The sequence below is a fragment of the Bacillus rossius genome, chromosome 2, assembly GCF_032445375.1.
Source record: "Bacillus rossius redtenbacheri isolate Brsri chromosome 2, Brsri_v3, whole genome shotgun sequence".
NCBI classification, from domain to species: domain Eukaryota; kingdom Metazoa; phylum Arthropoda; class Insecta; order Phasmatodea; family Bacillidae; genus Bacillus; species Bacillus rossius.
Window position 1 is genome coordinate 118,668,522 of NC_086331.1, and position 25,356 is coordinate 118,693,877.

The following is a 25,356-nucleotide window of genomic DNA, read 5'->3' on the forward strand; positions in this document are numbered from 1 at the left end:
TTATTCAATAAATGCTAACATAATGTACAGACTTGCTTAAACTATCAAAAAAGCATGGATAATTTATTTATTTTTGCATTTAAATCTAAGACACAACTACTAAAAAATCTACATTTCCTTGCTATAGTATAAAAGGTAACAAAACAATGAATGACATATAAATAATGTCAAAATATTGAATATTATTTCAATAACAGTAATTATATCAATTTTAACAATAATAGTAGTAATAATGTTACAATTGCTATTATTAATAACAATAATGAAACTTATGTTATTAACACTACAGCAAAATAAATCTTCAAATTTTACTCATTTTTGATGTTATGGTAAAATACTAACTTATTGTGATCATTTTTATGTAACCAAGTATTTATAATTTAAACAAGACATTTTCCTAGTTCATTACTTATTAAAGCATGGTTTTGCAACAAGAGTTCATCACTGTAATAAATTCAGTTCTGTAGATATAATTTACACATGATAACTGTATAATGTTTCTACAATTTTTATTGGAAAAATATCATGTACACAGTTATGTGAGCTAAGTAAAATTTCTATAAAATAATTTTGTCAGATTGATTGACAAATATCAATCTGATTTTAGCAAAGGTTTCACTGTCAGAAATTTTTAAAATAGTGCTGCTTATTACAGACAAGCATCTAGAATGTAACATTCTGAAATAAAGATGCTTATATTTTCAGCCAAATACACATTTCTGTATGAAGAATTCCTGCCCAAACGGACACAGGTAACAATATGACCTTAACATTACTAACTTTTTTAAGTTTTAAAATACTGTATGCATGTATGCATTGTTTTGTTTTCATTATTTATTAAACTTTATAGAATTTTAAAACACAATTTTGTATGATATGTGAATATAAAACAAACCAGAATATGCACTTTTGAAACACTTGTGATACTAGTTTTGTTTGTAATACTGCGACAACAACATACATTTCTGAGATCACAAATTTTACTCATTTTATAGCTTCATAAAATGATACAGAAAGTACAGAAAAATGTATACATGCAACTAAGAAATATCGCAAAGAATAAGCATGAGTGGTAAACATTTTACTTCTTTTATGCTATTACTTTCTGAGGATAAAGAAAACTAATTAAAAAAAATTCTAATTGATGATATACTGGTCTTAAAGACTAGATTTTTCCCCTTTAAAGACTATCAGAGTAAAAATTTAAAGTAAAAAATTATACTATATTCTTTTTACTTGTACTACAATTTTATTTCATCATTTTTCTAAAACAAAAAAAAACTAATCAACAAATAATTCATATACAGTGAAACCCCCTTTCATTCACTTTTCAAGGGACTAAGAAAAAATGCAGAAAGTAGTAAAAGGTGGAAAAACAACTGTATTATCTTTACATTAGACCACAGAGCAGTGTTGTAAAATGCAGGTAGGTATAAAATGGGGAATGTGAGAAAAGGAGTTATTCTGTATATTTAATTTTAACTACATCAATAAACATGCTACTACTGAAATGAGAATGACAAAAACATTTCTGATTATTCATTAAATTAATCATTAATATCCTTAGGACATGAAAAATTTAAAAAAAAAATTATGTGGCTTAGTCTGTTTGTGTTCCATTTGAAGCAGAAATCATTTTGAAGAAAAATGCTATAAAATATTTAACAGTAAAATACTGTCTACATTATTTTCCTTTTTTTCGCTCATAAACCAGTTGTATAAAAATTATTATTTACTTGACAATTAATGTTATGATATTCATCCTCGAAACACATGAAACTTCATTCATACACACACAAACAAATGCACAAATGGAAAATGTCATGAATACACACAAACACACACATAACAGAAATGAATATTTATTTAAAATCTCATAACGGATAAATTCAGATATATTTTGTTCCGTAACTTATTCATAGAATTTCAGCATACTTAAGTAATAAAGGCAGCCTTATTCTGCATTTTTTTCCCTTGAGCATGCTTTGTGGATAGTCAATCTATTCACAAGATTTCTTTTTAGATAAGAAATAATTTTAATGTTACCATCTGTTAATATTTAAGCTCTTTATCACATTCAATATTTACTTGGCAACAGTATATTTATCTTTAATTTTTGGCTACTGCTGATAACAAAAATACCAACTTAATACATTATAACAGTCTTCTTATAAAATCAGTATTTGCTTAAATATGAAAACAATAGTAATCTGTAATGCTGAAATTGAAACAAAAATATTGAAATTAAATGCGTTTCTCTTTCTATACATCTTTCTTCATTCCTGTGCTTATGTGTACTAATCTCACATTAGCTTTAATAAAAAAAATATAAGTGTTTCACAAAGTACATATTCACACCTGTTATCTTCAATGATTGCACTTTTTAAATATTAATAGGGACATGAAATTTAGTTTTGTTCCCTTTCAAAACACAAAAAATCGTCTATAATTTATGAGAATCATAAAAAACAGCCATAAGTGATTTAAATACTTAGAATGTCAAATAGTAGGAATATTTTTTAATATTCCCACCTCTCATCCTGTTCTTCAGATTTGATTTGCTTTGGTAAGTTATCTAAAGTAACGCCTGATTTTTTGTCTCTGTTTCCAACAGATATATCCCACTCAGCAACTTCTCTTCTTTCTTCATTCAATGTGTTTCTTCCTTCTTCATCTTTAATTTGTTTAGTGTGATCTTCTAAACACCTGTCCACTTCTGACTCAATTTCATTGTCTTCTTCAACTTCAGTTCTTTCATCTAAAGGTGATGATGGTTCAAACTTTCCACTTCTCCTTTCATCATCACCTTCTGCATCTTCAGATGTTTGACTCATTTGTATTCTTTCTCTACAATCCACAGTCATATTCCTATTTTCTACATCTGAAAGAGCCTCACTACATTGATCATCATCATCCTCATATCTGTCTAAAACTGCAGTTGGTTCAACATGAACCGTTTCTTCGTCTTTTTCTATTTTCATGCCATAGTCATCCGTAGTCTGCATTACACACACACCATTGATGATTACTTCCTTTTCTCCTCCTTTGTCTTTCCCATCTTCTTTAGTGGAAACCTCTTGCCATTCAGGGTTTACCCACTGAGGGGCAACTGGCTTCCTTCTTGAAGATCTCCCACCACCACCCACCCCACCCACTGAGGGTGTTAAAATTGTTGAAGATTCTTTTTTAACTGATGCTTCTCGCAAACTTGTTGAGGATAGATTGGAATCTTCACTCCCAATATTGCTTTCCACATCTTCATCATCTTCAAAATCAGTTTCCCGTTTAATACTACCCATACTTAAATCTAGTCCACTGTACTGTTCTTTACTCGCACTAACCACATTGTTCATCGTGCTGGTCAAGTCACAATCAGATGATGGTAAAAGTCCACGGCCTATTAGGGCAGCTAAGTTATTATTGGCTGTGAAGTAAGGTTGATATGGAAGTGGTACTGAACCCAAGCCCATTCTTTCTTTTTGAAGTTCCAATAACCTTTGATTGAGCAAGAGTCGAAACTGCACAGGATCGAATGATCCTTGGGAACCAGAGTTGTCACGATTAATAACCGGGATTCCTCCGTTATCCGACAACAGTCCATGCGAAACCTGCTGCTTGAGTCGCATGCGATGATTATGAAACCAGTTTGTTATGGTTCGAGAGGACAGCGCCAACTCGTTTCCTAGAAACTCTATAGTCTGAACACTAGGATATGAATCCAGGGCAAACGCAAGCCTGAGAGCTTCTTTTTGTTCTTCTGAGAAAAGAACTCGTTGTTTTTTGGCTGAAGGTGGTCCAGGACCAGGACTAGGACTGTGGTAGAACTCGGATGTGTCGTTGGAAGACGTGTCGCTGCTGTTGTCTGCTGCCCCTCCCCCGCTGCCATGGTGGCCGTGCCCACTGCTACGGCGTCGCTTGTTCGCTTCTCTGCGCTCGTTCTTCAGAGCCTGAAGCCTGTCTATGTTGTGCGTGTCGCTCAGCCATAACTGCATCCGTATGAAAGGTTCTCTTCCTTTAATACTAAGCATGTGCCATGGTTTGGGTTTCGATAGCAATTCACTTACTGAGCCTTGAGATAACCCAAGTACAGCCTCACCAAAAATCTATAACATAGAAAAAAACAATGCTTCAGGTATAAAGGAAACATTGGAATCAAAAAAACTTGTGCATGTTGAATAATATTTTTAGTTGAATAATATTATATCACTATTACATATTCTAGAAAATGAGAGAGATCCTTCAAATGCAAATAAGGGGAGGGGTAATGATGAAATTATTTTATCTTAATGTATATGTTTTCATAGTACATTCAGAGAATATCGGGAGTAATGAAAATTATTGGTGTTAAATTATTTTTTTACTAAATTTATAAAAGGCTAAACATAAAAGGGTTTTCTGTACTGGAAAAAATGTACGGTTACTCTATAAGGATTAAGTAGTAATAAAATATGTTTACCTATATAATAATGGTTAGATATTAGATTTCACATTCATATTTGGTCAGTGCTTCATATGCAACCAACGAAAGCACGAGTTAAAAAAAAATTGTTCTAATTTTATTGTACATTATAAATCACACTTCCATAAGATTTTTAAAAACTGCCATTAAAAGTAGTAACATTGGCATTGTCCTTTCATTTTTATACTTAACTATTATACAGGTCATATCTACAGTAGTTGACAAAACTGTGAGTACATATTATGCAGGACATGTAGAGGAGATAGAAATGTCAATGACAAACTAAATACCTCTTATATGTCTGATTTTCTGAAGGAAACTTCTTTGCTGAGGGGGCAACAATTTTCAAGCATTACGAAAATTCAGATCGTATGAAGGGAATAGTTAGGTACGTGGAGTGGAAACCTGTAGAGGAGGAGAGTGCGTCAGCGACGATGCCACTCCAATGCATGCACTAGCGGTCAAATGGGAAGAAGGCAAGGGAGTGGGGAATGGATACTTAGTGTAGCGTGCTATATGCTAGTTATAATGGTAGAAAGGGAAGACGGCAGGGGAAAGGTAGAACTGACACAGTGGTGATGCTACTGAATTCTCGTTAACCAGCTTTTGTTTGTCTAGCCCTCAGGTTTCGTAATGGCTAACGATTGCCGCTACCATATTTCTTTTTTCTTTTATTATTTTTAAAGTATCTACAGTTTATTTATTCGTGTGGATAAGAGTTATTTATTTATTTGTGCAATTAACTTTATAACTAACATTCATTTTTATGTGAATAATGTGGTTGAAAATTTATGAAAGACATAGACTTACGAGATTCATTTTATAAGTGTAATTTATTTTTGGTATGTGAGCACTGTGAAATGTCAAAAGGACTTGTAAGATAGACTTTATAAGTTTGATTTATGTTCAATTGAAGTGTTTTTTTTTTGTGCTTTCATTTTATTCAGCATTTTAAAAAGCAGAAGCAGATAAGAGGTTTTATCAAAGGCAACGTGGAAATAAACAGCCAAACGAGGCACCAAAAAGTGTCTGTGAATGGAACCAAAAGTACAGGATGCTGAAAAAGGCTTTTTTTTTCCACTTGAGATCATACCTGCAATCATAAATTATTTATTATCTATTGTTCAATAAATAATATACTAATAATGAATCTCTATGTATACCTAATAAACAAGAAGTTTCACTTCTGTCACGCATGGACTCCACGGACTCTCTTTTTTTAAGGTTATGCATGTTTTATTCACTCAAATATTCCGTTATTACTATGTGTCTTAGGACTTTATTTCACGCCATGTTAACGGAAGACGTGTACTTATTATTCTTTTTTTAAAACCCTTGTCACTTGACTGTTACCCTATCCTAAGGATTATCTTGTTTTTGTAGTTATGTTGCACAGCAGCCCATATCCCGGTGTATGATGTTTGCTAAAAAATTTTAATTGTTGCAAAAAGTTGCAAAATGGAGCGTATTTTCAGAAGTGTGTTATGTTTTCAAGGAAAAATTTGTGTGATTACCATTAGTCACACTAGTTAATTTTTTTTTCAAAGAAATTCATATCAGAACACTATTTTAATTGAATAGTAATTACTGAACATTATGTACCATGTGAAAGAGTGGCATAAGATTTAACTGACGCTTACTTTCTGTAGTTTAGACCGTTAGTATTTTAAAAACTATGGCACCTCCTCCAAGTGTGCTTTCTGCTTACCCTTACATTGTGTGCATTCCAGGACTCAACACTTGCTTAACTGATCTGTTAGTTCTGTATTGTAATTTTACCGAAACCTAGTTAGTTTATTCGCATAGCTACTTCATCAAAACCTGCTCAATATTCGCTTTCTAGGCCTCGAAACATGCTGGAGTCTATACAGCCAACTAGATATTTTTGCTTGTTTTCACCCTATAGAGTCTTCAGTGCTTAAACCAAGGAAGGGGTTGTAACTGGGCTGGGGTCTCAGTGTGAGTTTCGCCTATGCCAGCCATGTGGGTGACATCACAGCTTAAGATTAGTGTCTGCTCATTGCTGGGTTTCTATGCTCACTAATTATAGAGTGAGCCCAAATAACCACAACAATATAACCCAATTTCAAAAATATTGTTTGTGTGTTCTGAACTATTTGAACATCTACACCTTGTGACAGATGAATTAAATTGATACTGAAATAAGAACTTCAGTGCATGCATAAAATTTTTAAAAATTAACAAACTTCATTAGACTAATTTTGAGAGGGCATATAAAAAGATAAGACAGTTATAATACAAAATGATTTGAACCATTATATATTAGTGATTCATGCTAAATATTATAGCTATGAACCTTTTAACAATATTTTAAAAGAAATTTCAAAACATACTATTATTCATATGCATAAAACATTTCATGCTGAACCCACCTTTTGACCAATATTATTGGCAAGAAGCGCTTCTTTAATCTTGGTGGTTATGCTCTGGGTGTCAAGGTCTTGGGTTAACGCCGCCATCTCGTACACGCTCGGACTCATGTGCTGCTGAAAGGCCCTCATCATGGCTGTGGACTGTTGCTGATGCTGCTGCTGTTGCTGGTGCTGCTGTTGCTGCTGTTGTTGCTGCTGCTGCTGCTGTTGTTGTTGCTGTTGCTGGTGTGGGTGATGGTGGTGATGGTGGTGATGGTGATGGTGTGGGTGCGAGTGTGGGTGTGCATGCCCGTGCAGAGCGTAGTGTGGAGTGTTAGAGGAGAGCTTCTTGGCATCGGATCCCGGGCCGGCGGAGGCTAGTGCAGCAAGGGAGTGGTGGCTTGGCGGAGTGACCAGCAGCGGTGGGAGAGGAGGTTGGGGAGGCTGCGGCTGGGAAGGCATCATTTGTAATGATGGTGGCAGAATGGGTCCTTGGCTCTCACCACTGATGTTTTTGTTTGAAGCGCTATCGGGAGGATGGTGTTTAGAGGATGATGGTGGTTTGCTGAGAGGTGGACAAGCTAAAACAGGAAAAGCAGAACAGATTAAACTAATTAAATTTACTATCACTGAGAAAGTGTATATTTATAAATATTTTTCAAAAAACTGAAATTGTATTCAGAATATAATTTTAGTAATTAAAATATTATTTTTAAGGAAATGCCCACATTAATGATATGTGGTTCTTAAGGATTCTTCACAGTACTGCGATACAGAGCGACAGATTAATCTACCGATCAAATAACTGATCACCAGTGACATCAGTAGACCACTACAGTTACATTGTCGTCAAAGCTAGCGTAGATGACATTGTGTCTGTTCAGCGACAATATTTTAGCAACAAATCAAGAGACGCTATTTAAAAAGACGATTTATTTCAGAACTTTTTTCCTTTGTATTTTATTCTTTGATATTTTTTAGTTAACAAAACAAGATTTAGGTTTAGAGCATGTATAATACAATGAATATATATAATTTATTTATATTACTGCATGGGAATAGTTCACTTATATATTGGCTTTTAATAAGCAGGGCTGTTGAGAGGAGGGGCTGTAGAGATAAAATCCCTGGGGCCCAGATACACGAGGGGCTCGGTTACATTTCAAGACTTTTAAATGCATGGATTTAACGTAATAGGCTGAAAATTACAAATCTGGAAACCTTAAGTTATGCGATATGCTCATATCACTTTTACAGTCCTGGCCACTGTAACTTTGAACAAGAAAATCTGCCTGGAAGAAAGTTAAATACCAGACTACAAGGAGAAACAAAAATATATATAAAATATTTTGATTCATCATAGATGAGGAGGAGGTTTGGTCATGGGCGAAAATCTTTACAATTCTAAGGGGGGGCCCCGTGGGATAGCATTCATCATTTCCATTTCACATTTATGATTTAACAAGTGCAAGCAGGCTCCCTCAAACAAGGGCTTGATTCAGGGAAGGAATTGGGGGGGTGGGGGGGGGGGGGTGCAATGATAAAATATATTTCTTGTAGAGTTGAGACAATACCACACTTTCGATACTCAATATGTACTTGATAATTTTTTGACCACATTACCGTAAATCAGTTTTAATTCTCTTTAGTTGTAGTAAAAATATACATTATTGTTCATTATGCATTCAAATTTAATAAACAATATTGTATGTCCCTGAAAAAAATCTAATAAAATACTTTACCAAACATAACACAGAATTAAGGTACGTAGGCCTACATATAATGAACAAAAATATGATGTGTACATTAAAAATAATAATGAACAAAAAATTTCAATTTTTACTAATTTCACTATTTTAACAAAGTTTTTTTTATTGAGGAAATAAGCATCCAAACACTTCCCGTATCAAGTTTACTTGTTTTGTTGACAATAACATATCTAGCTTTACTAAACTGAACTACTAAACTGAAGAGTAGTTAGTAGAATGCTCAGGACTTCCCAGTTAGCTGGCGTAGTGAAGGAAACTCATGTTTATTCTTCCATTGAGCATATCTGTTTGTACTGGGGTAAGTGGGTCCTAAAAATATGCTCCAACTTAATTTTTTTTTGCAAAACGTGTTTGGTCATTGGTTGCAAGAATAAACAGTAAGATTACTTAGAAATATAATGCCCACATTTCATGCTTTACCATAGGTACTGTAAACATTTTTTTTACAAAACTTTCACACTGCATTCTTCATATTAGTTAGGTCTGTATAAAAGTACTTCCAAACATCAGACATAGTGCAAACTGTAACACTTTTGTATCACTGGGATCAAATTCAAATATGTTAAAATGTTGCTCATACATTTAGAAACAATACAAAAATAGTTTCTGTTTAAATATCTACTGTACAGGTAACAAAAATTTTATTCCACTTTTCTATAGTTTGGAATTTAAATTATTATTTTTTTGCTATAAAACAATTTACCTAAATTTTTCTTTGTCCTGTGTGTTTTAAAGTGTGTTTTATATAAAATTATTTGAGCACCAATTGACCCCAACTTCTTAACATGAATCAAAATAGGGTTTGGAAACATAACTCTTTAAATACCCCACTTAACGTGAATTGGAGGAATTTTTTTTGTGGTTAAAATTTTTTTAAAAACATGTTAGTTTGATACATTTGTGGACTCTACTACTATAAAAAATTTTACAGTATGAGCATGATTAAAAAAAAATTGATTTGCCCACCAATTTACCCCATCTTACCCTACATGAAAGGTTTGAGAGCTGACCAATTTTTGTGTGTTTCTAAATTATCTTTCTTTGCACACACCCATTGTTTACACTATACATAGTGTTTTACGTATCTACATCCGTGATGTTTATCCGCATCTGCATCATTGTAGAACTGGAGTTGACAACCTTTCAGTTAGGGCCAGACCTGTCCGTCCCAGCCAGCCGGAAATATTTATGTGATTGTATGCAATGGCACAAGCACGAACACTGATATGTTTTTAAATAAATGCTATCTATCAGTGTCAAATTGTGTTCCTAGTATTTTGAGAAATGGTTGTGCTGCAAGGAAACTTGAAAAGTTGATTACTTGAACAGAATCTTAGTTTGTAATTACAGTTTAACCTTTAAGTATATCCTGCTAAAAAGCATGTTTTCTTTATGCAAAAAATTACTTACCAACATCACATACAATCTCTTGTCAGTTATAAGTTTCAGTAATATTTTTTTCTGTTTTGGTATTTTTTTAATATGTGCTTTGTGAGATTTGGAAGGGAATAAATGTAAAAAACCATTAACAAATTATTTTCCAGTGAATTTTTTTTTTTCATCAGTGTCTATGATTGAACTGAGAACCCCAAGTTTGGAAGGTTATGACAGACAACTGATTCAACCATAAGTTAATGTTTGGGCAACTACCGATAATAAAATGTAGTTCTTACTAAACAAAAATATCTAGATTTAATGGACTTCACAACAGTCTCTGCAAAATTATCCGTTTGTGTGTTTAATTCTAATACATGTTTTTGAGCAATTTTAATTGAATATTTTACTTAAATGCTGTTTATCTTTAGGAGTAGGTAATCTTGCTTAAATAATGAGAATCATATTAATAAAAAGCAAAGATGCAGACAATAAATGAAAAAATCTCTTACGTGGTCCTCCTGCATAGCTTCCAGTCCTCATCAACTTCTCTGGTGCAATCTTGTACTGGCTGGCGACCAGTTTGTGAACAGCATTGTCATCTTCCAGGAACATTTTCATGCGGATGAACGGCTCCCTCCCCTTCTGTGTGAGCATGTGCCAGGGTTTCGGCCTCGCCAGGAGGTCCGACACGCTCCCTTGCGACAGTCCCAGCACGGATTCACCAAACAGGCGTTGACTGATTGAATACTGACTTAGCGATTCTTTCACCTGGAAACCAATTAATTGCAAAACAAAAAATTAGACTTTTTACTATATATTATTGGAACTCTTGCACATTAATGTTTGTAATGGTACACATTAAGATTTAAACATCATTGTGTTGAACATGGTCCAGGTAAATAAATAAATAAATTAATTAATATAAATATATATAAGTAGACTGTCTCTACGAGAGTGTTATTCACATGAGACAGGTTCCAGGGTTTGTAAACAGTTCAGTGTTTTTCCATCACTCTATAAATAATTGAGGGTATGGAGACCTGGCTAGTGAGCTCAAGGCCAGCCTCATGTCACTTCTGTCCATCCTGAGCTCCAACTCCTGGGTTGTATATGCATGGTCAGCATGGCTGGCTGTCTTCTTCCCACACACCATCTCATAAAACGTAGACTACTTATGATGGATATTATGCAAATTATTAGATGTAGGCTTCCTACGTGCCAAATTGCATAACACAAAATTAATGGCACGCTTAGCTGCACAAACAGAAAATGCCACTGAATTGTATGATAATAATGCTGAACAAAACTATAGTTGCATGCAAATGCATACATAGCCATTTAGAAGATGGGTATAAAAACTTTGAATTGGGATGCTGGCCCCCCTATGTGCCTAGTGCTTGTTAGCATATTTGCATAGCTGCAAAAACAGAGTTACTATTGAAAGACTGATCTGTAGCCTCACTGACAAAAAAAATAAAATTAACTTACGTATAGTTGCTGCCAATTAAACTGGGAACATAAACTCTTGGTTGCATTTTTGGTGATAGGTAATTTATATTTACACTCTAGAACATTATAGTAACTTGAAGCATGGTGAAGTCTCCATGTGAATAAAGAAAAAGAGTTCAGTAGATGGGTTATTTCATCTTTGTAATAGCAATGCACTATGCATTTATTCTACAGACTAAGTACCTCACGGCAGGGAATCACATGTGATCCAGACAAAGCAAAATTGTTAGTTATTGAAGCCAGCCTGTAAGTCAGAAGTGATAAGATTGGGAAGAATAAAAAGTTTAATCAGAATTACAATAGCAAACTGATTGAGACTGGTTATACAATGGTAATATCATGGAAGGTAAGCAGATGTACATCAGTTCATCTCCCTTAGATAGGCTTGTAAGCACAAAGCCAGGTCAGTGCACAATTAAAACTATTCTTTATAGTTCACTCTACTCACAATAAAAGCATGGCAACACACCTACAACTTGGTAAAGTGGATACAAAGTTACCCTAGAGTGAGGTGGCACAATGGTAGAACATTGGACTTGCGTTCATGAGAACTCTGGTTCGAATCCCTGTGCATTCATCCGCAATTCGGTTTTCTGTCATTACCGGAAGTCATTCCAGGCAAATGGGATGGTTTCTTACAATAGGCCATTGCTGATTCTTGTGCAATGTCTCTGATTTGTTATGTGTGAAACTATTTCTAATGACTTCTTTGTCAATGAAACATAAAATGGAAATATTTAAATACTTTAAAAAGACCAAAATGCACTAAAGCGTCATGTAGGAACAGAACAAACGTCCACAATGTCGTGGATGAGTTGGGTTTCCTAGGTTGGCGACAGTGAACTAGCGCAATAATGGACGACAGACACGAGGCAGTAGTGTATAATGTTTTATCTGTAACTAAGCAGTGTTTCTAATTATCCGTCTATGTAGTCGTGTATTGTTGACAACTACCTTAGAAGTTATTAAAGGACTTTATGTGAAACTACATGGTGCCGAAACCCGGGTGTGCGTGCGAACTAATTGGTGAATAAATAGCAAACAATGGCAGAATCGGGGGTTAGCTTGAAACCGCCAAAATATTTATCGGTATCAGAAGATGGAATGCCAGCACTCTGGAAATCGTGGCTGCAACAATTTAACTGGTACGCAACAGCAACCAATCTCGAGAAAAAGGCTCCTGAAATCCAAGTCGCGACATTCATGACCGCGATTGGACCTGATTCAGCGAACATTTACAACACATTCACGCTCACTCAAAAGGAAAGTACGGACATTAGCGTCATCAAAACCAAATTTGATGCACACTTCGCACCAAAAATGAACATTACATACGAAAGATACATCTTCAACAAAATGAAGCAAGAAGAAAGCCAACCATTTGACGAGTTCCTAACCTCAATTATCAATCAAGGAAAAAGGTGCGAATTTGGAGAGTTATATGATAGCTTACTTCGTGACAAGTTGGTGGTAGGAATTACCAGTGACAAAGTTCGGGAAAAACTGTTAGCAGAAGAAGATCTCACATTTAACCAAACAGTGAAAATATGCAGGGCATGGGAAGTAACTAAACAACAAGTACAGGCTATGCAAGCTGATGCACCTTTACCAGCAGTACATACTCTAAGTCGTAAAAACCCCACCCTTGCAACTAGCGATCAACAAACACACACAAAAACTAACTGACACAGGTGCGGTTATATCCATCAACAACGCCCATGCCCAGCTCTGGGAAAAGAATGCAAAAAGTGCAGGAAATTAAATCATTTTGCTCAGGTATGTAGGTCAAAACAAGTGCACACAATTACTAGCAGACCCCAGGACCAATACTTACAAAAGGAAGACGCTGCCACGTTCTATGTGTCAACCATAAACATACACCAGGGTGAACTGGATTGGACAGAAAAACTGGTGCTACCCAACAACCAGAAGGTTACCTTCAAACTGGACACAGGCGCACAGTGTAACGTGTTAAATAGTAGCGTCGCAAGTAAAAGCTTGCTACATGTGACCCCTTCCAGAACAAGAGGACTCCTGTCGTTCACCCAACACAGTGTTCCAGTATTAGGGGAGACAACAGTCAGTGTGTCTACAAACAAGAAAACCACACACATGCTCATGTTCCATGTGGTGAACGAGGGTCTACCGTGCATCTTAGGGAGGCAGGCCTGTGAATCATTGGGGTTTATCAAACGAGTGAAAACAGCGGTTGCAGATGGTGAGTTTTTCGAAGGGATAGGATGTTTAAAAGGGTTTGCATATGACATCGACCTGGTAGAAGAACCAAAATTCACCATCTACCCACCAAGGAAAGTACCTTACGCCATTCGAGATCAAGTTAAAGAAGAATTGGATTACATGGTCACTAATGGAATCATCGAACGCGTGAACGAACCTACGCCGGCAGTATCTCCCATGGTAGTGGTGAGAAAAAATGGCAAAGTTAGAATCTGTATGGACCCATCTGATGTAAACAAAAACCTAAAGAGACGACACTATCCCTTACAGACTGTAGAGGAAATAACAGCTCGACTAAAAGGATCCAAATATTTCACACTCCTTGATTGCAAAAAGGGATTCTGGCAGCTCAAAGTGACCGATAGAACGTCCCAGTACCTGACGTTTGCTACACCATGGGGCAGGTACAAATGAAAAAGGATGCCGTTTGGACTAGCTTCTGCACCCGAAGTTTTTCAGCAGGTAATGAGTCACACACTGCGAGATGTACCACGTGCAGAATGTTCGATGGACGACATCCTTATACATGCAGAAAGCAAAGAAGAATTAGAGGAAATCACCAACCTGGCGATCAGCAAACTGAAAGAAGCAGGGCTAACGCTTAACCCAAGCAAGTGCGTGTTTTCACAAAAACAAATAAAATTCTTAGGACACATAGTGTCTGACACGGGAATCCTTCCAGATCCGGCGAAAACAGAAGCAGTTGAAAGATTGAAGGAACCATCATCGGTCATAGAACTTCAACGATTTCTGGGAATGGTGAATTACTTATCCAAATTCATTCCCAGAGTTGCAGAACTGTCAGCGCCACTTAGAAAACTACTGGAAAAAAACGTTGCATGGCACTGGGACGCAGAACAAAAAACTGCATTTGCAGCACTTAAGGAATCGTTAAAATCTCCACCTCTTCTGAAATACTATGACCACACTACGCCGGTAACACTCTCAGTAGATGCCAGTAGCCACTCTGTAGCTTCAGTGCTCATTCAAGAGGGCCAGCCTATTATGTATGCGTCTAAGGCACTCTCTAAGTCCCAACAGAACTATAGCCAAATAGAAAAAGAAGCCTATGCCATATTGTCGGCTTGTAAAAAATTTCATGAATACATCTGGGGAAACCAGCATTTGACTATAGAAACGGACCACAAGCCGTTAGAGGCAATTTTCAAGAAACCCCTCCAAGACAGCCCAGCAAGACTCCACAGAATACAATTTGAAATACTACCATACAACCCAACCATCATCTACAAGAAAGGAACGGAACTGCACATAGCAGATACATTGAGCCGAGACTGTAACAACATGCCAGAGCCAGACCCACATCCCATGTTTGAAGTACACGTGACCATACCGTTGTCACCCTCACGGGCACTACAACTGAAGGACTGCATCCAGGAAAGCGGAGAACTGTCGGATCTTCGTCAGATGATACTGCAAGGTTGGCCAGACACAAGAAATCAAGCACCAGCCAACCTGCAAAAATACTGGACCTTCCGTGAAGAATTAGCAGTGTATGAAGACATCATCTTCAAGGGCAACAAAATAGTAATACCCCCGGGTTGGAAATCATTAGTTTTGTCACAACTCCACCTATCCCACAAAGGAACTCAAGGCACACTGGCATTGGCACGAGAACATGTGTTCTGGCCAGGTATGGCGCAAGACATCACCAGGTACGTTCAACAATGTGCTACATGCCAAAAAATTCAAAATGATTCACCACAGGAGCTTCTTAGCAGTGAGCAAGTTCCATCCCGACCCTGGCAATATGTCGCCTCAGACATGTTCCAGTATAAAGGGAAAGAATATCTCCTTGTTGTTGACTCTTACTCTGGCTATTTTGACTTTGTGATGTTGAGTTCAACCACTAGCGACGTAATCATCACGAAGTTAAAAATTTGGTTTTCTCAACATGGAATCCCAGACGAGCTTCGCACTGACGGAGGCCCGCAGTATACATCCTATCAGTTCCAAAAATTTTGCAAAGACTGGAACTTTAAACACAGACTATCAAGCCCTCACTTTCCACGCTCTAATGGACTGACAGAAAGTTATGTGCAGGAAGCAAAGAATCTTCTTGCAAAATGTGCTGAGGATGCATCAGACATATGGCTAGCATTGTTACATCATCGAAATACACCAAGAGGAAAACTCGGCTCCCCTGTGCAAAGACTTATGGGATGCAGGACAAAAACGACTTTACCATCCTCCAAAGAACTTTTGCAGCCAGAATTAGTGGAAAAAGTTCAAGAGCATCTGACGGCGATAAGAAAAGCCCAAATGGATCAATTCAATAAAAACAAACGGTTGCCGCACCAACTCAAGGCAACTGATAAGGTCCTTTACCGTGAGGCGCACAAACATTGGGTACCCGCAAAAGTATTGACACACGTACCCAACGCGAGATCGTATATAATTGACACGCCCAGGGGACATTATCGCAGGAATTCTTGGTTCCTCAAGCCCAAGAAGCCTCCGGTAACACAGCCCGAGCAGCCCCACACCCCGCAACAGCCAGAGCCTGTCTCGCCAACAGCTAAGCACCAAGAGGACCTACAGTCAGTACTTTCCACACCAGCGTCGGCGACCACCCATCAAAGCGACGGATCTCCAGAGTTTCGGGGATTCGACAATGAGGACTTTCCAACAGTGACAGGAAAACACCCAACCACACCAGTGACAACCAAAACACGCAGTGGGAGAAGAGTACTTCCACCTGAGAAACTTAATTTGTGAATTAGTTAAGTCAGGTCAGGTTAAACTCCTGACCATTACATTCGAAACCTAGGCCCAAGAAGCAGAAAAAGGGAGATGTCGTGGATAAGTTGGGTTTCCTAGGTTGGCGACAGTGAAGTAGCGCAATAATGGACGACAGACACGAGGCAGTAGTGTATAATGTTTTATCTGTAACTAAGCAGTGTTTCTAATTATCCGTCTATGTAGTCGTGTATTGTTGACAACTACCTTAGTAGTTATTAAAGGACTTTATGTGAAACTACACACAAGACCACAAAATTAAATTTAGATCACAATTTTCTTGTGTTTTTTATCTGTTTGTTGAGCAAGAAGAAAATTTTGAATTCACATTCAATTTTTGAACTGACTCAACACTCGAGTATTCATTGAGTGAATGATAATAGCATTCCAGGAATGTTATCATCTTTCCGTGCAATGCTGTGCTTAGTGTTACACTGCTGCATCATATGGTATCTGGATTTCAGTCAAGTGGAACTTAAGTTTTATCTGGAATGTTTCCCAACTTCTTCTTGACCAGCCATAAGAGTTTGTTGCTAGCATAGGCCAGTAACAATGTGTTCAGTACAGCTGACTAAGAGTGCATGGCTTAATGACCCCTTGCTGGCCAGAAGTATAGCTCAGTAAAGGAGCCAAGTGCTGTAGTTTTCAGCAAATGAAGAAGCAAAGCTGAGAAAAATTAATCTTGGCAAAATTTATGATTCTAGTTTCTGCCATTTAAACCATATTTTAGGGTTTTCTATTTTGGAATTAAGTTCCTATAGTTAGTTGCATATAAAATGACACAATTTTCTGCTGGTGAAAAACTGAACCATACAGTATTTGTGACAAATAAATGTTAGTTTTAGGAGGAGGATCAAAGAACTGGTTTAAACTAGCCACAGATGTAAAAAATTTGGAAAAAATATTATAATAACACAGACGAACACAGTGGGCTAACAACGACGAGACATAAATGCAGGCAGACAACAAACCTGGACAATGCAGTAAACATATAAACACAGCAATGAAGATAAACCAGTACTACGGACATAACAACGATGATAGCACTGACGAACTCAGAAGATTTCCAATGAGAACAGTTGCAACTATTATTATTATTTTTTCCATAAATAAGTTACTTCAACGGAATTCTTGTGCTAAATGATATTTATATGTTGAACCATTTTTTGTCCGTGCTGTCGTTGTTGTGTTGTCCATAATACTTGTTTAGTTTCATCGTTGGTTCCGTTTGTCCGACATCAGCTGATTCAGTCTTGTTTTCTGTGAATTTTGTATCTTCATTTTTTAAATTTATTTTTGATTTTCAAAATTTTTCCATTACAAACAGTGAAAAACTGTAATGGCGTATGTCCAAAAACTGCACTGAATCAGGTTAGCACTGATACTGTAGAGAGCAAGGGAATATGGAGTGAGATTTAATAAATCAAAATGTCAAATTAGTGTCAGTGAAGTTAACTATGTAGGACACAAATTGGGTCTGCATGGCATTAGTCCTGATGATGAGAAAGTCAAGTCGATTGATGAGATGCCAACACCAACAAATAGGAAAGAGTTGTTGACTTTTTGGGAATGGTTGCACATGTTTCAAAATTCGTACCACTAGGAGCAGAGATAGGTTATCCACTACGGGAACTTAATAAGGATAGGTGTAGTCTGGCAGTGGACAGAAAAACATGAGAAGTCACACAATCACTTGAAAGAAATCCTAGTGAGTAAACCATAACTGTAGTATTTTGATAAAACAAAACATATTGTTTTGCCAGTAGATGCATCCAGCCATAGCTTGGGAAATGTAATACTGCAAAATAATTTACCAGTTGTGTATGTGAAAAAGTCCCTCAATCAAGCAGAACAAAACTATGCACAGATAGAAAAGGAAACACTAGCAATAGTATTTGGTTGTGAAAGGTTTCAACAGTATCTGTGGCCATTAAGCATGTCAGACTGTCCAAAATTAGTAAAGCCATACTGTAAAGAAAAGTGTCTCTTACACACAGTTGATGATTTAGTTGTTTGAGGTGAACAAGTAGTAGTACGTAAAGCTTTATGAAAGGAAATGTTGAACAAAGTGCATTATAATCACTTAGGGATCTCAAAATACAAACACACAGACAGGTAGCACTTGTACTGCCCACAATTTAACAAGCAAATAGAGGATCTAGTTTCAAAATGTCAGATTTGTGTTAATTATAAAAAAATAATGTTGCTGAACCAAAGTACAAGAAAGAAGAATCAGAAGACCATGGATGATTGGTACTTGTATTTTTGCCTCTCTAACAAAAACTACATTTTGGTGGCTGATTATTTCGCAAAATTTGTAGAGATTGAGGAATTAAAGAATCTAAGCAGTGATGAGGTAATACAGAAGTTGAAATCAATATTTTCGCGATATGAGATTCCTGACACCACACGCAGAGACAATGGTCCCCAGTACATGAATGCCAAGAATTGGCAGTTTGCAAAAGAATGGAATTTTAATCATGTCACAAGTCCTCAATATATCCAATCAAATGGTTTATTAGAGCAACAGATACAAACTGTAAAAAGATGCTAAAAAAGGTCATGCGGGAAGAAAAACAGGCAGGGATAGCCATGTTAAAGCTCAACAACACACATTTAGAGCGTAACTTGAATTTACCAGCTGAAATGATGTTTGGAAGAAAGCCAAGTAGCATGATAACATTTCATAGACAGAGTAATGAGAAAGGTCATAATAGAGAAAGGACTAGGATAGTTGCTAGGAGAGATCTACAACAGGGGGAAAAGACACTTAAAAAAAACCCTTTAAAGCTGGGGAAAATGTTATTTACAAATCCAAGGAAAGGTATTGTGGTAGATCAGGGCAGGTCATAGGCTTAGCAGCTCAGAGACTAAAATCTTACAGGATAATTACAGAGGAATGTAGAGTAATCAAAATAAATAGAGCATTTTTGCACAGAAGAAGCAGTGGGCAATAATTTAGGATAAAAGTTGAACTTTCATGAGTGGTGGGGACTCGGTCAATACAGAATAGGAGCCAGAAAGAAAAGGAGTTTTTAGATGCTCAAAATAAGGCTGAGAATAAAAGACAGTGATTAGAGGCAGCTTTGAGTAAGGCATTCATGAAATCATCTGCGAATGCTCTTGTCATACGAAGCGGAAAAGTTTGTACCACACTTGACTACTTATAGGATTATCAAACATAAAAGATCAAAGGATCTGTTTGGAAAGGGAGATGTAAAGAATTTGTAGTAACAAGATTGATATTGATGTAAGAAATAGGAGTTTTGTAAGGTCTACAGCAGGGTAGCCAATATGGCCAATAAAGTTGTGTCGGATGGAAGCGTGTTGTTTATTAAAATGCTCCAGATAATGAATCCATATAATAAGGTTTACATAACTTTACAGTGCTGATGATATATTTATTTACAATATATTATATTCAAGAAAGATATTAAAACATAGGATGTTTGAGTTTGATATGTACGGCTGGCACATGTAGCTAAGAAATGATACTAGTTTAAAGTATGTAGTAAAAAAACTGAAAAGGATACTGGTGGATTTTTAGGTAACGACAGGCACTTGCATTTTTCAATAATATCAGCCGAAAATTAACAAGCGTACTGTGAATCGGTAGAAACACTGATTAAACTAAATATCTGCAAAATCGGCTTCTGCCGATTTGTATCAGCACAGCTAAAGAGTTCAGTGTAGGTACCAGAGATCATTGAAGACAAAACAAAAGTAATAAAGACTGTGGAATAATCCTAAGCACACAAGGTTCACTTCTGTTGTTGGATAGCTGTTGTAAGCATGTAAATCGTATTGGAACATTTTATTTACTGTTAAGGTTGTAAGTAACAATAATCCTATATGATAGTTGTAGGTGGACAAATATGTTTAACTGGTACCTGAGTAAGTTTTTAAAAGTGTGTGTTTTGACTAATGCAGGTTATTGGCAAGAGTTACTAGAAATGATTATTTGTTTACTTAGACATATAAAAACTTAAATATAAATAATATAAAGTAATTACACCCACCACTGAATAATACACTCTCATGAATGTTGCTTTGCAAACAAATGTAAGTTGTATTTTTGATCTACAAAGTTTTACAAGAACGTACATTTGGATTTTTTTTTTATCATGATACAGTATTACAATCTCACAAATAATTTTTTATGGTATCGCCATTGTTCTACACATTTTTACTGACTGTAAACCATGCTTAGGTAAACAAAATGTAGTAATACACAAAGTAGACACTTTAAACAGTATGTACAGAAATTCAAACAACAAATTGTATTTCCAAAGAGCACCAAGTCATAAATACAAATATCCTGTATATTACATTAAAAGAAATTATTAATTTTGCATATTCTCTTGCCTCTGGAAGCTTAACATATAATGATATCACAAATTTTTTCTTACCAATAAAATACCAAATTGAAACATTTATTTTATTAAAACCTCCAATTTTTTAAACATTTCACTGCAGCCACTTACAAACTAAGCATCTGAAATAAATTATTCCAAATTGATATATTTAAATCATCATAAAATCTAATAACATCAGAATAGAACCTAATACTTAAGCCCTCCTTGCCCTCCTTTTTTTCTATCTAAATTCCTATCTCACTTTTACAGTTTCATTTATTACTTTGATATGCTCGCTACTGTGCTCTTAATATGCATTTCTCATTTTGTAGGTTTTGTTGATATGTGAGAAACTCAACTATAATATTAGGTGTCAGGAACTTACTTTGGGAGGGGGATTTGAAAATAAAAATAAAATGAGAATCTTTGTATTCAAAAAATGTAGGTCAACAACAGGGGTTTGAGCAGTTACATCATCATCCTCAACATGCAACAAAGGCCTTTTGTTGTTTGTGACTCCAGGTGTTTTAACAGCTTACCTTGCATCATCCAAAAGAACATACTGCCTTCATCGAGATATCACACATTTTTTTCATAACTTTAGGGTAAATATATATCCCCTCCCTTTCCCTCCCCTACAACTGCTGCTGTAGGTGTTCTAAATGTATCTAGACTATACAGTGATTCTAAGAATCGTAGCTTTGATTTTGCCTGAGGCATTCAATGTAAATTAAACAAGAAGTCATTTCCTCATAGCCTTTCAAGGAATTGTAATAGGATGTATTAAAAAAAAACACATAGGTATGTATTTTTTTTTCTCCTAGTGGTTTATGATAAATCATGAGAAATAACGATAATTATTTTAACCTTGCAAAATCCTAATTGTTTAGGTATTGAAAAAGTGACATCCGGCCGAGTACACTAGTCGTATAAAACGCTGAAATCTTATACATTTTGGAACTAGTATAACTACAAATAAAGAACATGAATATAATCTGTAAAATAAAAAATATAACTAAATGTTCTGATGCAATGATTTACTTTACACAAAACAGAGACTATTTTTTGCAAAGCAGTAAATGTAGTTACTATTCAGATGAAAATATTAACACTATTCATTTGCAAGCAGGTAGAGTAAAATACTGATGTAAAATTGAAAGGTTGTTACTAATTAATCAGCCCTCCCTCCCCAGTAATTAATATAGGTATCATATTTATCATATTACATATGCTACCTATGTTTCACTAGGTTTTCTTTCTTCCTTGTGACACTGATAATGATAACATATGTGAAAAAAAGAGTAATGAAGGTGAGATTAAACCTTGTTTATGAATTGGAGACTTGAAAGAACAAAGAGAAGTAATAAGAAGATGAGAAGAGAGTGTACGGCATGTACCACAGTGTACTTTAAGAACCGTCCTGATCCCATCACATGGTTCAACGTACCTTTTTTACAATATCTTCTGTGTTCAGATTGTTGAACATGTCGAATTGCTGTTGTGTGATTGGTGGAAGAACTGCTTTCAAGGGCCTTTGGGAAGGACTATGGTGGGTTGGCGTGCTGGGTTGTGAAATAAGGGAATTTGTGATGGAAGCCATTCTTTGTAGCGGACTTGCTGCTGCTGAGCCTACGAACTCTTCACCAGGAGCTATCGCTGGAGGAAGAATAGAATTGCTAAGAGGGCTGCTGGCACTGCTCCCTGTAGACGTTTGTTGTTGATGCCCAATTCCTGCACATGTCAACATCAGCACCATCAATACTTTTAGTTTTACAGTGAGTATACATTAATAATTGTTTGAATATATCAGGAACATAGCGTACATGGCATTCAACAACTATCTTGAATTTTGTTCAGATTAGTTTTCTGCAAGAACTTTGATTACAACTTCCGGGAATGTATTTTTTCGGTCTTCAAACCATTAGTAATGTTTTTTTCTTTAGATTGAAGTAAAATTACTGAATTGAATATTAAGTACAGTGAAAACTACAGAAAATTTGACCCTAATTTAAAAAAAAATAGTTTTGGTGCAAATGATACTTCTTGCATACATGTCCATGGATATCAAAATGTATTTCATTTGTTGCTTATCCAACAGGTCTTCAGTGGTCAGTAGTTGTGATCATTAAAGCATTACATTCACAAAATTATAATGGCAGTTGGTAAGTAGACTTTGTTATAAGTTTTGAAGATCCACCCACAGATCAAAAGATTAGGATTTGAGCACCTGTCTGATATCAAAGTTTTGGCTGGCCTGCATGATGCTTTTGGTTGAAGGATTACAATTTGTGTAAGGGGTTCTGTGTTTTAATCTCGGAGGAGTCATGGATGTGTGTGATATTTTTATTGTAATATTAGACTCAGTTCACTTTGAAAACTGCTCTCCAATGAGACTACTAGCAGAAAAGCCCCAAACAATGTAAAATATATAAATTTGGTAACCTGTTATACCTGAGACTTTAATCGTTTATACATAACCACAATATAATATTTATTTCCAGTTTACATCAAAACATGAAGTTATATTGGAGTGGTAATAGGATATTATTCCAGCTAAGTATGTTTCAAGTAAGTTACAGAAAATCAATGTTGATAACAATTATGCAACCTTAACATAAATAATAATGTATCAATGTGTATAGTGCCTCACGTCAGCTATGAGTTCACATACTGATGTTACCTGGTTCGGCTTTCGGCCTCACGAGTGAAAAGGCACTCCCTGCGTGACGAAGGACTTCCGCCACCGACTCCATCCCAGCAACGGCATCTTTCTTGCAGTCGAGCTCCACGTCGTGGCAGCCGCCGTTGGTGACCTTGGCGCCCAGGTCCCGCCTCTCCTTGGGCAGCGACAGGTCCTGGGCGACCCCGTTGAGCTGAGCGTGGGGCAGGTGTTGCAGGGCCAGCAGGCTCGGCAGGACGGGAACTGCACCCATGCCTGGGCCGCCCACGCCGGCCACCGTGTTCAGCTTCGCCAGCTCCCGGTGGTAGGAGTCCAGCGCCATGCGGATCTCCTCTTGCGTGCGGTCCATCTGCGCCCCGCCCCCGCCGCTGAACAGGTGCGGAAACAACAGACTATTAGCCAACGTGGGGTGCTGTCCTCGGAATCACTCAATCCAGATACGACAGCCGCTGAAATGCAAAACAAGCATGTGGCGTTTGCCTTTCGTTTGAAAAAAAGTGGCAAGACTGTTAATGTGACTTTGTCTGAAGTAATCTTAAGACAGAAATAGAACAGGTATTGAGAGATGAACTAAGTAACCTTTACAGGTTTGAAAGTTAAAGGGTTGAATGTACAGTTGGATAATAATTTCATTTTTTTAAAAAGATTTTTTTGAAGCTGCCATGTAGTGATTACAAGCCTCTATTATATTGTGCTTGGTTTGACTGCCAGGATCTCTGCATCATTAATAAAACCAGATATTTTAGTATGAGAAACTAATTAACTGATATCTTATCAAAATAACCTAATAAGTGGAAGAAATTTTCATTTAAAAGCACTAATATTTATTCTTTCTTAAAAGACAATAGGTTCCTGATAGACTATTATTTCCTCTCACATCCTTTGGGAATTGAATTGGGAACTGCAACTGTAAATAATTAGTAACTCCATATTAGGTACCTACATCTGGAAGATTAAAGATTGTTTTTCATCATTTAATAATATTTTTACTAAAATTCATAAGCTTGCTTTTTGTTTGAATTATTTATTGGTTTGGAATCCAAAAAGAGTCGTTTTGGCTCTCACTGCACCTGGAAAAAAAAAAACTACGGAGTTTAGATTGCATTAAATATTAAAAATTATTTGATTTAGAAGTATTTAAGTAATTACATCTTAACACGCATTACATTCAATACTATCATATGCAATTTAAGTCTAGAATTCTCTAAATAAAATCGGGAAAGTCTTTTGCACAACTTTATCTTATTTCTTATTGTTTCGTGTCCTCCCCTCATAATATTTTGATGGTGATCAAATGAGATGGCTTGCATCCATTAGTAACCTCTAACTTACAAATCTGCTTGTTCAGTTCTGAGGTAGGAGAACCTCTGATAACCTCCGAGAACCTATAGGGACTCAAACCTACACCACCCAGTTTGCATTCTGTCTCAGTTACATCAGGTGTGTCAGCGTAGCTTACAATATTTTCTTAACTCCTGTAAAGAAGGCTAATGAAGTCCAGTAGAAGAATGAGACTGTGTTATAAGTGAATTTGGAAAATTGGCAAGAAATGCAGAAGAAAAATTTACATATTCTTGAAACTGACATTACAAATATTTATTTTCTCATCAACTAAATTTAATCCAATGCCTGAAAAAAATAATATGTGACAATATCCACCATACTTGGTAATTTCGTTACCTGTAGATACATGCATTTAAACACAATCATAAACACATTTAAGAGTCAGTTTACATGTATTGACTCCTTTCCCTACAAAATAAACAAAAAGGATAATGCTAGCTTTGTAAAATTTAAGAATGCTGATTTCCATCAAAGTTATTACCATGAAGATGACCAG

At 36.2% G+C, this 25,356-nt stretch overlaps 1 protein-coding gene and 1 long non-coding RNA gene across 6 annotated transcripts in view; one reads left to right on the plus strand and one right to left on the minus strand.

Annotated features, from left to right (window-relative positions):
• Nucleotides 1–690: 690 nt before the first annotated feature.
• On the plus strand, nt 691–25,295 carry LOC134529694 (uncharacterized). Its single transcript, XR_010074668.1, has 3 exons — nt 691–752; nt 22,446–22,611; nt 23,725–25,295. It is a non-coding gene; the product is annotated as an uncharacterized LOC134529694 (long non-coding RNA).
• The window catches only part of LOC134529692 (homeobox protein cut), a 393,665-nt gene continuing 368,999 nt past the window's right edge, over nt 691–25,356 (minus strand). For 4 of the 5 annotated variants that reach the window (XM_063364052.1, XM_063364049.1, XM_063364053.1 and 1 more), the window contains 5 exons: nt 23,517–23,908; nt 22,284–22,567; nt 10,487–10,745; nt 6,853–7,412; nt 691–4,103 (listed from right to left, as the gene is read on the minus strand). In XM_063364052.1, the coding sequence (XP_063220122.1) occupies nt 2,520–4,103; nt 6,853–7,412; nt 10,487–10,745; nt 22,284–22,567; nt 23,517–23,908 (3,079 nt within the window). In that variant the 3' untranslated portion in view covers nt 691–2,519. The remainder of the gene's footprint in view (nt 4,104–6,852; nt 7,413–10,486; nt 10,746–22,283; nt 22,568–23,516; nt 23,909–25,356) is intronic. The other variant, XM_063364050.1, reaches the window with a different exon arrangement.